Here is a 12,542-nt window from a genome sequence, read left to right as displayed (position 1 = left end):
AGAGGTCAAGGTCATGCCTCAACAAGTCAAGGAATACTGAAGACATTAAGCCAAGGAAGGGGCATGAAACAGATTCTCCCTTGTGGTCTTCAGAAAGAATCAACCCTACTGATACTTTGATTTTGGGCTTGTAGCCACCAGAACTGTGAGGTAATACAGTTTTGTTGTTTAAGCTGCCCAGTTTGCAGTACTTGGTTATGGCAGCCCTATCAAACTAATACACTTGCCTACACATCTGTTCCCCCAAATCCACCCCCACCAAATCCCTCCCAAATTAAGTCAGTTCTGGAGGACAGAAATAGGGTTTTCTTTCCTTCTTTCTTTCTTTTTAATTATCCCTGATGCATAGAAGGGCCAGGCACAGAGTTAGTTGTTGTTGTAATTATTGATCACATTTTGCGTTCTCCTTGGTCACAAAGGAGAGAAAAAAGGGACTAGAAGAGGAACTTGTTTTAGAAGAACAAGTTGGAGCTGTCTGGAAAGCAAAAGATGACAAGTAGTGAGATCCATGTCCCTGAAGGTGTTCAAGCATAGGCAGGCTGAAGGAAACCTTGCTTAGGGTTGGTTCTATGAGAATATTGAGAAATAGCTTTGCTGGTTGTAATCTTCCAGAGATTGGTCTATTGATCAGTATTTTGGAATCTGGGTGAGTCAGAACCAGGCTAGGTGTCGCCCTTGTGTGGCTGTTGAAGATAGTGTGGGAGAGTGGGGTGTGTGTTTGGAGCAAGAGCTTGGTTCAAAGTGCCAATTTCTCTTCACCAGCTAAGTCTTGATCAGCCTTTGTCAGAGCTCAATCTGCCTGTGAATTTGCCTGGAATCCGTTCCCAGCAGCACCATCTGTTTGCGATTGTCCTACCATCTGACCATTTACCCTTTGTCAACTTCCTCCTCTGGGCACTCCCACTGCCAGTTGGAATCCACCCACGGAATCCACCCATTGTCCATCTTGGATAAACTGAGTCTGGAGAAAGACAGGACAGGAGAGAAGGGAAGACGTGGGAGATGTTCCAATGTGCTAGTGTTCTTGGCCAAGAGGTGTCTGGGAAGCCCCACTAAGCCTTCACACAGAACCTGGAGAGAGAGCATGTGGCCCAGCCAGAGCCATATTGTGCCCCAGGCAATCTGATGGCTCCACAAATAATATTGATGCCTTTTGTTTGAAAACTCTTTGTGGAGGTTTCCCATTTCCCAACAAACCACGCTTGATGTTGGGCCTCCCGCAAGCCACTTTGCCTTTTGCACAGTCCCGTGGCCAACTGTGCAGGCAGATGAGGGCCCCTGAATGCTAATGAGGGAAATGGTTGGCATTCCTAAGGCACACCCGACTCTGGGAACCCCGCCTTTGTTGCTAAGGAGCATTGGAACTGTAGCTGAAAGGCTCTTAAAAGAGAGGGGAGTGAAGAGAGGGAGAGAAGAAAGGAGAGCATTTGTTTTCAGAGCTTCACAGTTCTCTGGCCAGCTCCAAAGCTGTCCAATTTCTGATCCCAATTAGAATATCAAACCCCCTGTTATTGTTTCTCTTAATGATCTTGGGAAATTCCTCAGAAGAGTCAGCAAGCACTTAGCAAACTCTTTGGATTGCACCATCTCTACAGTTGTGCTTCTGGTGGTGTGAGCATACCATGTCAGAGTCCTGAAAACCACCTTTGTTCCAGTTCCCAGAAGGCAATGATGAAGCTGGAGGATGAGAAGAGGGCGAAAAGCTGTTGAGTTTTCAAAATGTACCTGTGGGGGCTCCCCTTAGCAGATGATTGCCAGGTGCCCACTCGGCGGTGCGTCTGAGTTCTGCGCTGGTCACAAAGACAGGAAGATCTTGTTCCTGGCTTGCAGTCACCTCCAGACTTGCTGGGAGCGACACACCATACATGCTAAAGAGAATTGTATGGATTATTTGCTCTAACTGTGGCCAACAGCATTGAGGAACTTGGAGTTATGCAAGACTGGGTTCTAATCCTGGCTCAGTCACTCACAGCTATAAGTCCTTAAGTAAGTACATACACTGCCCTGAGCCTCTGTTTCTCCCCTGTACAATGGGCATGGTAATGCCAACCTCATTGGTTTACTTTGAGGAGTAAATACAGGACAGAGAATGAGAGACAGGAATGTGGAACACATATTCTGTGCCTTCCAGAACAACGCAGTCGGTGAACCATCTGTAGGCTTGGAAGATGTCTGTACCTGGAAAAGACATTCAACCATTTGGCCCATTGGATGGGGTAAAATGAAATCCCATAGAAGACTAAAATAAGCTAGTTTCCCCTTATGGAGCATGTCTGTGTGCCAGGCATAGTGCTGGGCAATTTGCATGCATTATCTCATTTAATATGAATGATGCTCTTGGGTAAGTAGTGACTTGTTCAGGGCCACACAGCTGGGAAAGAGTCTGCCCAGCTGGTGAGAACCTGCCTCTGTCATTCTGTGCCCTTTCCATCCTTAAAGCCTGAGGTTTTTGGGTGAGTTGAGACATACCTAATTGACACCAAGCATCTCCAGAGCACACTGAAGGTTAACCACTCCACTATCCACAGACACCCATTTAGGAAGGTTTTTTTTGGAGGACACTGGTGACTGATACCAGACTTTCCCAACACAGTGTTTATTAGAAGTTCACAATGACACAGCTCTGAGAAAAAAGGGAGAAAAGTAACAGACTTTCTATAAGTAAACCATGAAATTCCACCATAGAGATCATAATGATATTGTGAACCATAATGACTTCCTAGCACTTAGTAATTTTCCATCCACCAACATCCCTCCCTAATGCTCCTTGTCTATCAATTCTTACTTTTTGTTGTTGAATTTAGAGTTGAGCCCAATATCTCTCCCCTACTGCAAAACTCCATTGTGGTGGTTCCTATAACTATTGTGATAGTTTTGAGTAAAACCTGCCTTACGATTTTAACAAGAGTCAGAATAATTTTTTCTTTAAGACAGACAGACAGACACACACACACACACACACACACACACACACACACACAACCCTTGGGGTAAAGCAGTGGAGAATTCCAGGTAGGAGATGATGCAAAAGCAATTGATACTTGACTCTAGAAGGCAGACACATCTCAAAATTTGTTCTTGCTGTAGTAGTGGCCTGATCTCCCTATGCCATTTCACACAGACCATTGTTCAAAGTTCTTTGGAAGGTTCCTGAATGTTCAGCAGCTAAGGGAAGGGACATAAAAAGTGTATATTTTTATTACATGCAAAGAACTGTCCAAATGGCATTGCTTTCAATGTTTATAACAATCCTACAAACAGATGCGATTGCTTCTGTTTTATAGATGAAGGAATTGAATTCCAGAGGGATTAAGCAACTTGTCAAGGCTACCACCCACTAAGTGCAAGAGCCAGATTTTGGCACCTATTTATTCTTTTTCTACTCTCTGTGGAAATATGGGGGGCGGGGTGGTAGGGTGACTGTGGATCTAGATCTGGTAAAGGTTACCCCACTTAAGAATTGGGCAAGGGAAAATCATTGTTGTTCAGGACCTTATGATTTTGTCTAATAACCCCAACTTCAGCTTTAGGAACTTCTTTTACCCGAACTGCCCCTCCAACTCACTTACTCCCAGAGATGAAGGGTAAAGTGAGACCTTCTCAGTATCATTTGACCAGTCCTTCACAGGAAGCACGAACCTTCTGGCAGATGTTAACTGACACAACCCAACAGCTTTCTTGTCCTCACATCTCTGAGCCTGTTTCCTCATTTGTGAAACAGAGAGGTGAAACCTGTCTTATTCAATTGTCAGAGATAGATCAAACAAAATATGTCAGGTTCCTCAAACACAATAGTTGCTCAAGGCGTATTAAATTTTTTGACCTACTATTCTAATCATCCTTACTTGGCATTTTGGTAGAATGAGAAAGCTGTGTCTATTGCTTACTCTTTTGACCTAAAAGGCAGCTAGAAAGTCCAAGGGGTTCTAGAAAGGGTAGCCCGTCGGCTTCAAGAGTCATTTTTCTGGACAACCCAAGGATTATAAAAACCAAAGCAGGTCAGACTAGGAGAGCCTTAGAGAGCATTTATTTTAGTGGATCCAAATAGTTTTGTTCTTGAGGTCTTATCTATAAGAGTACATGAAGCACTTCATTTTATAAAATGGATAGAAAAGGACGCTCAGAGGCCTTTCTGTTTGATTTTCCCCTTGACCTAACTTGTTCATTTTGTCTGGCACACAGATTGGAAACTCAGTACCGTGATCACCCAGTATTAGTGATGGTGTTGGGAGCACATTGTCTCTGAAGCTCCAGGCCAGTGTCTCTTCAATAAGCTCATGCTACCAGTATGGTGTGACATGTGTGTAACTGTGTACTATGTGAGAGGTGCAAAGTCAGGGGGGATGTTAAGAACAGAAGAACTATGGGAACTGATGTAAAGTTCCACCTGGTTTTCCTGTCCAGGCAGAGCAGAGGATGTTACCTATTCCCAAAACCCTTTTTCCCAAGGAGTCCTTCCTCAAAACTTCTATCTGGGACTTTTGGAAAATACCCCTGGAGACAGTGTAACATTATTTAGTTTTGTACTGCCGAAAATATTGGAGTTGTTCAGAAGACCTCACTTGAAATGGTTCTTCTGCTGCGTAAGATTAAGATAGTGTATTGGTAATACTTTTACTTTTCTTCTAATGTGGAAATCCTTCCTAGAATAATGACCAGGAGAAGGGATGATTTACCTATCCAAAAACGATGTTTATAGGTCTACTAGGTTCCAGGCACTGTGGGGAAGTGGCAACATGTAACGTGGTTTTTACTATGTGGAATTGTGGGGTTTGAAACAACACAGTTTGATTAGCAATGTAGGAAAAAAATCAAACACGTAATATTAATAATAAGCTTTATTAAAACAGAAGGAGATTCTAAGTAGCTGGGTTCTTGCCACATCAAAAGATAAAACTAAGTTTCCTCTGATCACTTTGAGCTGCTTATGAGCGAGCATCATAGCCAGAAACCAAGTCCAAATCAAAAGCATCTACAATAGCTGCATCAGCTTGTACTCTGACAATGTCTCCGCCACTATACTCAGGCTGGGAAGAAACACGTGTCTGGGTAAAAAGGGAGATAAGGGAAACATCTGTTCTCACAATATGGGCTTGTTATCATAGCTCCTTTAAGTACCGCAGTGCTGGCTCCAAGAGCATATTTTCTCCCAAACGGAATCTGCGCAAGGCCTGGTCGATTTTCCGAGGGCTCAGGGACAGGTTGTAAATGAGATTGTAGTTGTGAATGAGGCGTCTGGCTCGTTCCTTCTCCAGAACTCCTGTGATTGGATTGGGTAGGTGGAAGGTTTTTTAAAGAGGATGGAGGGAAAACAGAGAAAACTATATATTAGCTTGAATGACTTCCAGGTAAAGGCTAAATGATAATAGTTTGCAACTTTAAGCTTCTTAAAAATCAAGTGGCATCTTAAAAAGTATTTGTACTCATGGGTATGCATTACAGATTTCAGAAAGAGTCTGAGGGTGTTTTCAGGGGAGAGAGAACAAGATGGGATCCAATAAGATTCACAGAAAAATTCTAAAGCAATTTAAGCTTTTCTTTGTAGCTTTAAAACTTGTAAGGCCAATTTTTGAAACACTGGGGGTGCCTAGCAGAAGTAATTTCTAATTGTCTTGAGTTCATTTTATCTTGTTAAAGTCTCCAAACACGCTCCTAAGCATGCAGGGATTAAACAACTTAATTTTAAAATGTATTTCTCTAAATGTATTTATAGATGTTCCTTGGTATCCGCAGGGATTGGGTCCATGATATTCCCCTCCCCAACAGTGATACCTACACCCATGGATGCTCAAGCCCCGATATAAAATGGAGTAGTATTTGCATCTAACCTATCCACATTCTCCCATGTACTTTAAACCATCTCTAGATTACCTGTAACACCTAATACAAGGCGAATACAGCGTAAATAGTTGTTGTATTGTGTTTTAAAATTCTTATTGTTTTTTGTCGTCACGTCATTATATTTTATTTCTATTTTCTAAAATATTTTTGATATGTAGTTGGTTGAACCTGTAGCTGCGGAATACAAAGATGCAGAGGATTGACTGTCCTGTGACTCCCTCCCGCTTGCTGTGCAATCACAGGTAAAGCATCTAACTTCTCATAGTTCAGAGTTTGAATCTGCACAATAGAGGTGGTAATGTGTATGACTGCAGGATGTGCTCTGGTGCCCACACATTATATATGCTAATACCAATGTCAGTAAGCTTTCCATGTTAAGATTGGGTAGATTTTGATGGCTGTTGGGAGGAGTTGCAGTGTAGATCACAGCATCACTGAAGATCAATAACTTACTCATAAGCCCCTAATTGCAAGCTTCTATGTGTCAGATACTGTGCTTGGGAATACAGAGGATTTAGAGAATTATTCTGCTACCTCTGGAAGATCTCTGACCCATGGGGGAGAGAAGTTATGCAGAAAATTAACTGGCATACAATAATAATAATTATAATAACCAATATGTAAATATAAAATTTATTATGTCCCAGGAACTGCTCCAAGCATTTCACCAATATTAACTAATTGAATCCTTACAATAACCCATTTCACAGAGGGAGAAACTAAAGCCTAGAGACTGCAAGTCTCTTGACTGCCTAAGGTTAACCACTACAGTACATTATGGAATGAGGGGAAAGAGATTGCTTCAAGTAGGGGTCATTTTTTTTTTTTTTTTTTTTTTTTTTGAGTCAGGGTCTTACTCTGTTCCCCAGGCTGGAGTACAGAGGCACGATCATGGTTCACCGTAGCCTTGATCTCCTGTGCTCAAGTGATCCTCCCACCTAAGCCTCATGAGTAGCTGGGATTGCAGGTGTGTGCCACCACTCTCAGCTACTTTTTAAAATTTTTTGTAGCGATGAAGTTTCACTATGTTGCCCAGACTGGTCTCAAACTCCTGAGCTCAAGCAATCCTCCCCCTTAGGCCTCTTGAAGTGCTGGGATTATAGGCACGTGCCACTGTGCCTGGCCTCTTTTACTCTCCTTTGTGTGTGCAAACTGTAAGAGTGATGGTGAAATTCTTTCTTAAAGAATCCAGAGGCAGTGCCTTGTCATTTTGCAGAAAGCCACTACTAGTCCATTAGAGTTGGGCAGTGGTAGATTTAAGATCTCAGTTTAAGATACAAAATATGACTCATTTTAAAATGTGCAAGTACTATTGAGCATGGTGCCACCCTCTCAACTACTCTCTAGTGGTTATTCTTAACAGTAGGCCACAACAGTTGGGGTCCTAATTTATTCTGTTCTATTCCAGTATGTTCATTTTCTATTCTGTTCTGGTTTGTTCATTGCCTATTTATTGTTTATCTCTCTCATTAGAACAGTGGTCCTTTCATTTATGTAAACCTCATTCTTTGAGTTGGTCAATTGCATCTTTGAAGTTCTCTGGATAGGATGGCTGCTCTCAGTCCTGCCTAGGTTTGCTTCCTTTGGCCATTTCCCCTCACCCTGCCTCTGGAAATATAAGACATGGATTTGGAATAAGTTTATGACTGTAAGAAAAAAGAAATTAGCAAGGTGTGGTGGCATGCACCAACTAAGGTGTGAGGATCATTTGAGCCTGGGAGGTCGAGGCTGCAGTGAGTCATGATCATGCCACTGCATTCTAGCCCAGGCAACAGAGTGAGGCCTCTGTCTTAAATAAATAAATAAATAAATAAATAAATAAATAAATAAATAAATAAATATCAAAAGAAGAAAGAGGGAAAGAAGAAAGAGAAAATACGGTAATTAAATTGTGCAAAAATCAATAAAATATTAAGTTCACACAGTATCCAGTACTAGTAAGCACTCAATAATGTGAAATTTTACTATAGGATAATTATAATAATTATATCATCAACATTGTTTAAAAAATATATAAATACTATATATGTAATTGCTTATTATTAAAATATATGGCATTTAGTTTAGTTTATATTTTAATTAAAAATTAAAAGTTATGTTAAAAAATACATCTAGGAATCACAGTAGTATTTTCTATCTTCTAAGCTTTACCACTGATAGAAGATTCCTAGAGTCAAACAAAAAGTCCACTGAATGAAATTTGTATCTGTCTAATTTACTCTGTCATTAGGAGATGTCCAGAACAGCTGCATAAAATAGTCCTTACAATCCATCTTAGTGTTGGAAAGCCTGTCTTTTCTAACCAGAACCAAAATAAAAGAAATAATAAGAATCCTTTTTTTTTTTTTGAGATGGAGTTTCGCTCTTGTTGCCCAAGCTGGAGTGCAGTGGCATGATCCTGGCTCACTGCAACCTCCACCTCCTGGGTTCAAGCGATTTTCCTGCCTCAGCCTCCTGAGTAGCTGGGATTACAGGTGCCCACCACCACGCCTGGCTCATTGTATTTTTAGTAGAGACAGGGGTTTCACCATGTTGGCCAGGCTGGTCTCGAACTCCTGACCTCAGGTGATCCACCCACCTTGGCCTCCCAAAGTGCTGGGATTACAGGCGTGAGCCACTGTACCCAACCATAAGAACCTTTTAAACATCAACTTCATTGTACAGTACACAAAGAACTTGCAATATTTTATCTCATTTGACCCTTTCTCAAATCTGGGATGTATGTTTTATTATTATCAGTTTTACTTTATAGATGAGGAAACAGGCAAAGAGATCAACAACTTTTTTACGGATCAACAACTGGTGGCTTTTACGGATCAACAACTGGTGGAGTCTGGCTTTGAATCTAAATCTTCTGATACAAAAACAAGCAAAATCGTGTGCTCTTTCTAGTATGTCATGCGACTTGGTGCAGTGAGGATTCATGGAGAGCTGGGCTTGAATTATGGCTCCCCATCCTACTGGCTATTACTTTATCACTTTGAGTTTGGCTTTCTCCTCTGTAAATAAGGATACTAATCCCTTCAGCATGCTGTTGATATGAGGATTTAGTGATGTAGCGTATGTAAAGTCCAGGCTCATGCAGAGAAATTTCTTTAAGGCTCTCATTGCATTCTCCCTCCTTGAACGCTAAAACATTTCCTATTTAGCCTTTAGTTCGCTGGGAAAATTCCAAATGCAACATTCACCCAGACATTTATCTTAACCACTCTTTTTTTCTTCAGAAAACACGACCAGTTATTCATAGTCATTCCTTATCCCTTCTCCTCAAGGCTATTTTGTTGACAACCCCCATTAGAGAATAAGCACAGTAGGTTCCCAGAAGCACTGATGTGATGATGGATGGCCTGTCCTCATCCTGGATGAAGAACATGCTGGCCTACATATTTCTTTACACATAATAAAGAATAGTGATTCATCCATGGGCAAAGCAGGTATCATCTGCTCAGCATCTAGAATGGGGCTATGGTGGTCTGCTAAGTACTGTGGGTTAATAAACCAACAAAGTGACCTCAGTTAATCCTCTTTCCTCATCAAAGATGGTTGTAGATTTTCCCAGCTCTGGCTGACACATTCCTTGGCTGTTGAGGAACTAATGAATTTCATGGAAACAGAGAAAACAGGCATAAATAGTGAAGAGGCCATGAGAAAGGCATTTCAAATCTGTCGGAATCTGCCTCCAAAGTCAACAAACTCCGTTTTTCCTTAGAACGGTTCAGAAGCATGAGAAAGCTCCCAGTCTTTGGAGAGTGTCTTAGCAACTAAGTTTATGATCCATTATCCACTATCACAAGTAAGCATTTGTTTCTTTCGAAATGTCATTTTTTAAAAATGTTTTGTTATTGCTTGTAACCTCATCACCACTCTCATAGCCCTGGTATGAATACCCAGACTCAGGGTTATTTCAGTAAAGTTTTCATCTCCTTCTCTCCAGTACCTTCCCTAAATCATCCATCTCAGCTTGCATTATGCCCTCATCTGCATGTATGTTTGCATACTGGGTAGAGAATGAAGCCTTATTCTATCCCTCAGGGTTCGTAATAGGTTCTCAACTTTACTGTATGTCCAACGTGCAGCTCTAGTACTGTCTTGCTACTTGCTTCTCTATCATACTCATCCGCACTTTCTAACTTTTGCCAGGAGGTGACTTCAAACTCAGGATGACCTGTCCAACTATCCAAATTCTACCTGAAGTCTCAGCTCAAGTTCTCTCTCTCCCTTGGGTCTCTCTCTCTCCCCTCTCTGGGTCCCCAGCCTCACATTGGATGGTGAGCCTCATTTCATACCTTCACTTTTCTTTTGACTCTTGAACTCTTATTTGTGCCTTCGTTTGTCTCAAACTCTTGGGCTCAAGTAATCTTCCCATCTCAGCTTCCCAAAGTGCTGGGATTACAGGCATGAGCCACCATGCCTAGCCATGTGCCTTCATTTGTAATAGTTAATGTTGTGTTTTAATTTTGTTTGTTTACTGGCATTGAACTATTGCCAGTCTCTGTGTCTTACCTAAAGGTAAGCTCCTTGAGGCCAGAGACAATGTCTCATCCATTCCGGTTTTCCTCTTGGTTCAGCCTCTAACACAGTGCTGGGCTCATAACAGATTTTTAATAAATAACTTTATAATTCAACCAGATGAATCTTTCAATTAAAAATTTCAAGGTTTTTTTCTCTTTGGTATAATTATTAAGAGTCCTTGGATTTTATATGGCAATTATACTTCCTCTGGTCTAGAATTAAGTTGCTTTGGAAATTCAAAGTAAAACAAAAACACACAAAGAGAATGAAAAGACAGACATTGCTATTGTCATATGATTACTTCTAGATAGTACTAATGCGTACACCAACTCTTCATGAAAAACAGTATGTAAGTAAATAAGACAGTTTGGGACAATGTGCTTTTCTATCTGCTCCCTCTTTTCCCAGCGCTCTGACCTGGTTCTAGACTTCATTATCTCTTTTCTTTCCACTTTCCCTTATTTCACTTTCTCCTTCATTCTGCACATAGTCATCAAGGATCCTTCTGAAGTACAACTGCATTACACCACTCCTCTGCTTAGAAACTCTCCGTGCTCTCATTATATTTGAATTGACTCCAAATTCCTTGATCTGGCATTTAAAATCTTTCAATATCTGGCCCCATTCTTTATTTCCATCTTTATCATTTAATATTCTTTTTAATAGTCCCTATATTGAGTACCCTGCACTGAGCCTCACACACAGCATTTGCACCTTTGCCAGAAAAGGCTACTTCGTTCCTTTGTGACCAAACTGCATTTTAAGTTTAATGATCAATTTAACATTAACAAAGTCTTCCATGATGACCCCACCAGGAAGAAATTCACTTTTCTCTGAATGCCCCCAGAGCATCCTCTAACAACATTTATCACCATCTATCTTGGATTTGGTTATTTATGCACATTGGCTCATGTATTTGTTTCCTCAAAACAAAACTGTGCAAGGTGCCAGGGATAAAAAAGGAATATAGTCTACTGGTGAGATGGTAATAAGTCCCCAAATAAAAATATACAATATGTTGCATATGATGATGGATGTTAAATAATCCTAAGAAGCCACAGGAAAGTTGACCTAGATCTGTCTGGGAGTCTCAGGGGAATTGTGTTTGAATTCAAGCATGAAAGATGTTTAGGGGGACAAGATGGGGAGTGGTGGGGGGTGGGGCAGGTAGAGAGGAAACAAAGAGCTCAGATGAAAGACTGGGAGTTATAAATGGCACAGGCATGTGTGAGACAAGGCCTGCTTGAGGCAAGGCAAGTTATTCATTATGACTGGGCAGGACGTGCTGAGAGAATATCAATAGTAGGAGAAAAGACTGGCCAGGTGGATAGGGACCAGACTTTGCCTTGCTAAGGAGTTGGGAGTTCATCCTCTTATCAGTGGGGTGTCTCTGTGGTGTTTTAATCAGGAGAATTATAAAATTGGATGGTGGGTTTTCTTTTTGGAAGTAGGGTGTAGGAAGCATTGGGAACACAAAGAAATTATAAGCAACCTGGTATGGGATTCCCCTCTGATTCGTCTTCATATTTCCAGATTGTGCTCAGCACAGTGCAGGGCACAGGATTTATACATTAATTGTATCATTTGTTCAAGAGGCAAAAGAAAATGAGGTGCCTACTTTTAAACTAGAGCACAAATAGAAAGCTATACCGGCTTTACAATTCATACTTCACCTGTGTTACTCAGATCACACAGGTAGAGGGCATTTTCCAGCTTCCTGAACCTATCTATCCACGTCTCACATTCTTCAGCCTCATTCTTCACGGCTGGATTCACGAAGGGCTGGGAGACTGGCCTGATCTTTAAAGGTTTCAGAGGATCTTTGTGGGCTGAAGTTTCAGCAGGAGAGCTTTCTGGCTGCAGCTCCTCTTCTGGAGTTTTCTACCAAAACAACAAAAGCATTGGCAACACATTCACCACCCAGAGCTTCTCCAGTCTCTTGGCCAAAGATGAGGCCACACAACTAGCAAGATTTATTGCAAGGTTTGACTTTGGAAAGCTAAGAGGACGAGCTTCAAATCTTCAGTGCCACAAGATCGTATCTGCCAAATCTTGGATACAAACATGTTAAGTGTGTGTGTCTAAAGAGAAGGCTGACATCATGATGTTTATTCAGTTTTCATTTTTGACTTGCATGAAGCAAAGAACATTGTAACTGACTGAGGCTTTTCATGATGTTCTACTCAGTT

General features: G+C 41.2%; 1 protein-coding gene across 2 annotated transcripts in view; it reads right to left on the bottom strand.

Annotated features, from left to right (window-relative positions):
- Positions 1 to 4,865: 4,865 nt before the first annotated feature.
- Positions 4,866 to 12,542, bottom strand: part of C12H1orf87 (chromosome 12 C1orf87 homolog) — an 88,563-nt gene continuing 80,886 nt past the window's right edge. The window contains exons 11-12 of one of the 2 annotated variants that reach the window (XM_010370665.2): positions 12,027 to 12,234; positions 4,866 to 5,260 (exon numbers count right to left, since the gene is read on the bottom strand). In XM_010370665.2, coding sequence (XP_010368967.1) covers positions 5,100 to 5,260; positions 12,027 to 12,234 — 369 coding nt within the window. In that variant the 3' untranslated portion in view covers positions 4,866 to 5,099. The remainder of the gene's footprint in view (positions 5,261 to 12,026; positions 12,235 to 12,542) is intronic. The other variant, XM_030913188.1, reaches the window with a different exon arrangement.

Source organism: Rhinopithecus roxellana, chromosome 12 (genome assembly GCF_007565055.1).
Source record: "Rhinopithecus roxellana isolate Shanxi Qingling chromosome 12, ASM756505v1, whole genome shotgun sequence".
Lineage (NCBI taxonomy): Eukaryota > Metazoa > Chordata > Mammalia > Primates > Cercopithecidae > Rhinopithecus > Rhinopithecus roxellana.
The sequence above is the reverse complement of the archived record's forward strand: the minus strand, read 5'-3'. Positions and strand labels throughout refer to the sequence as shown.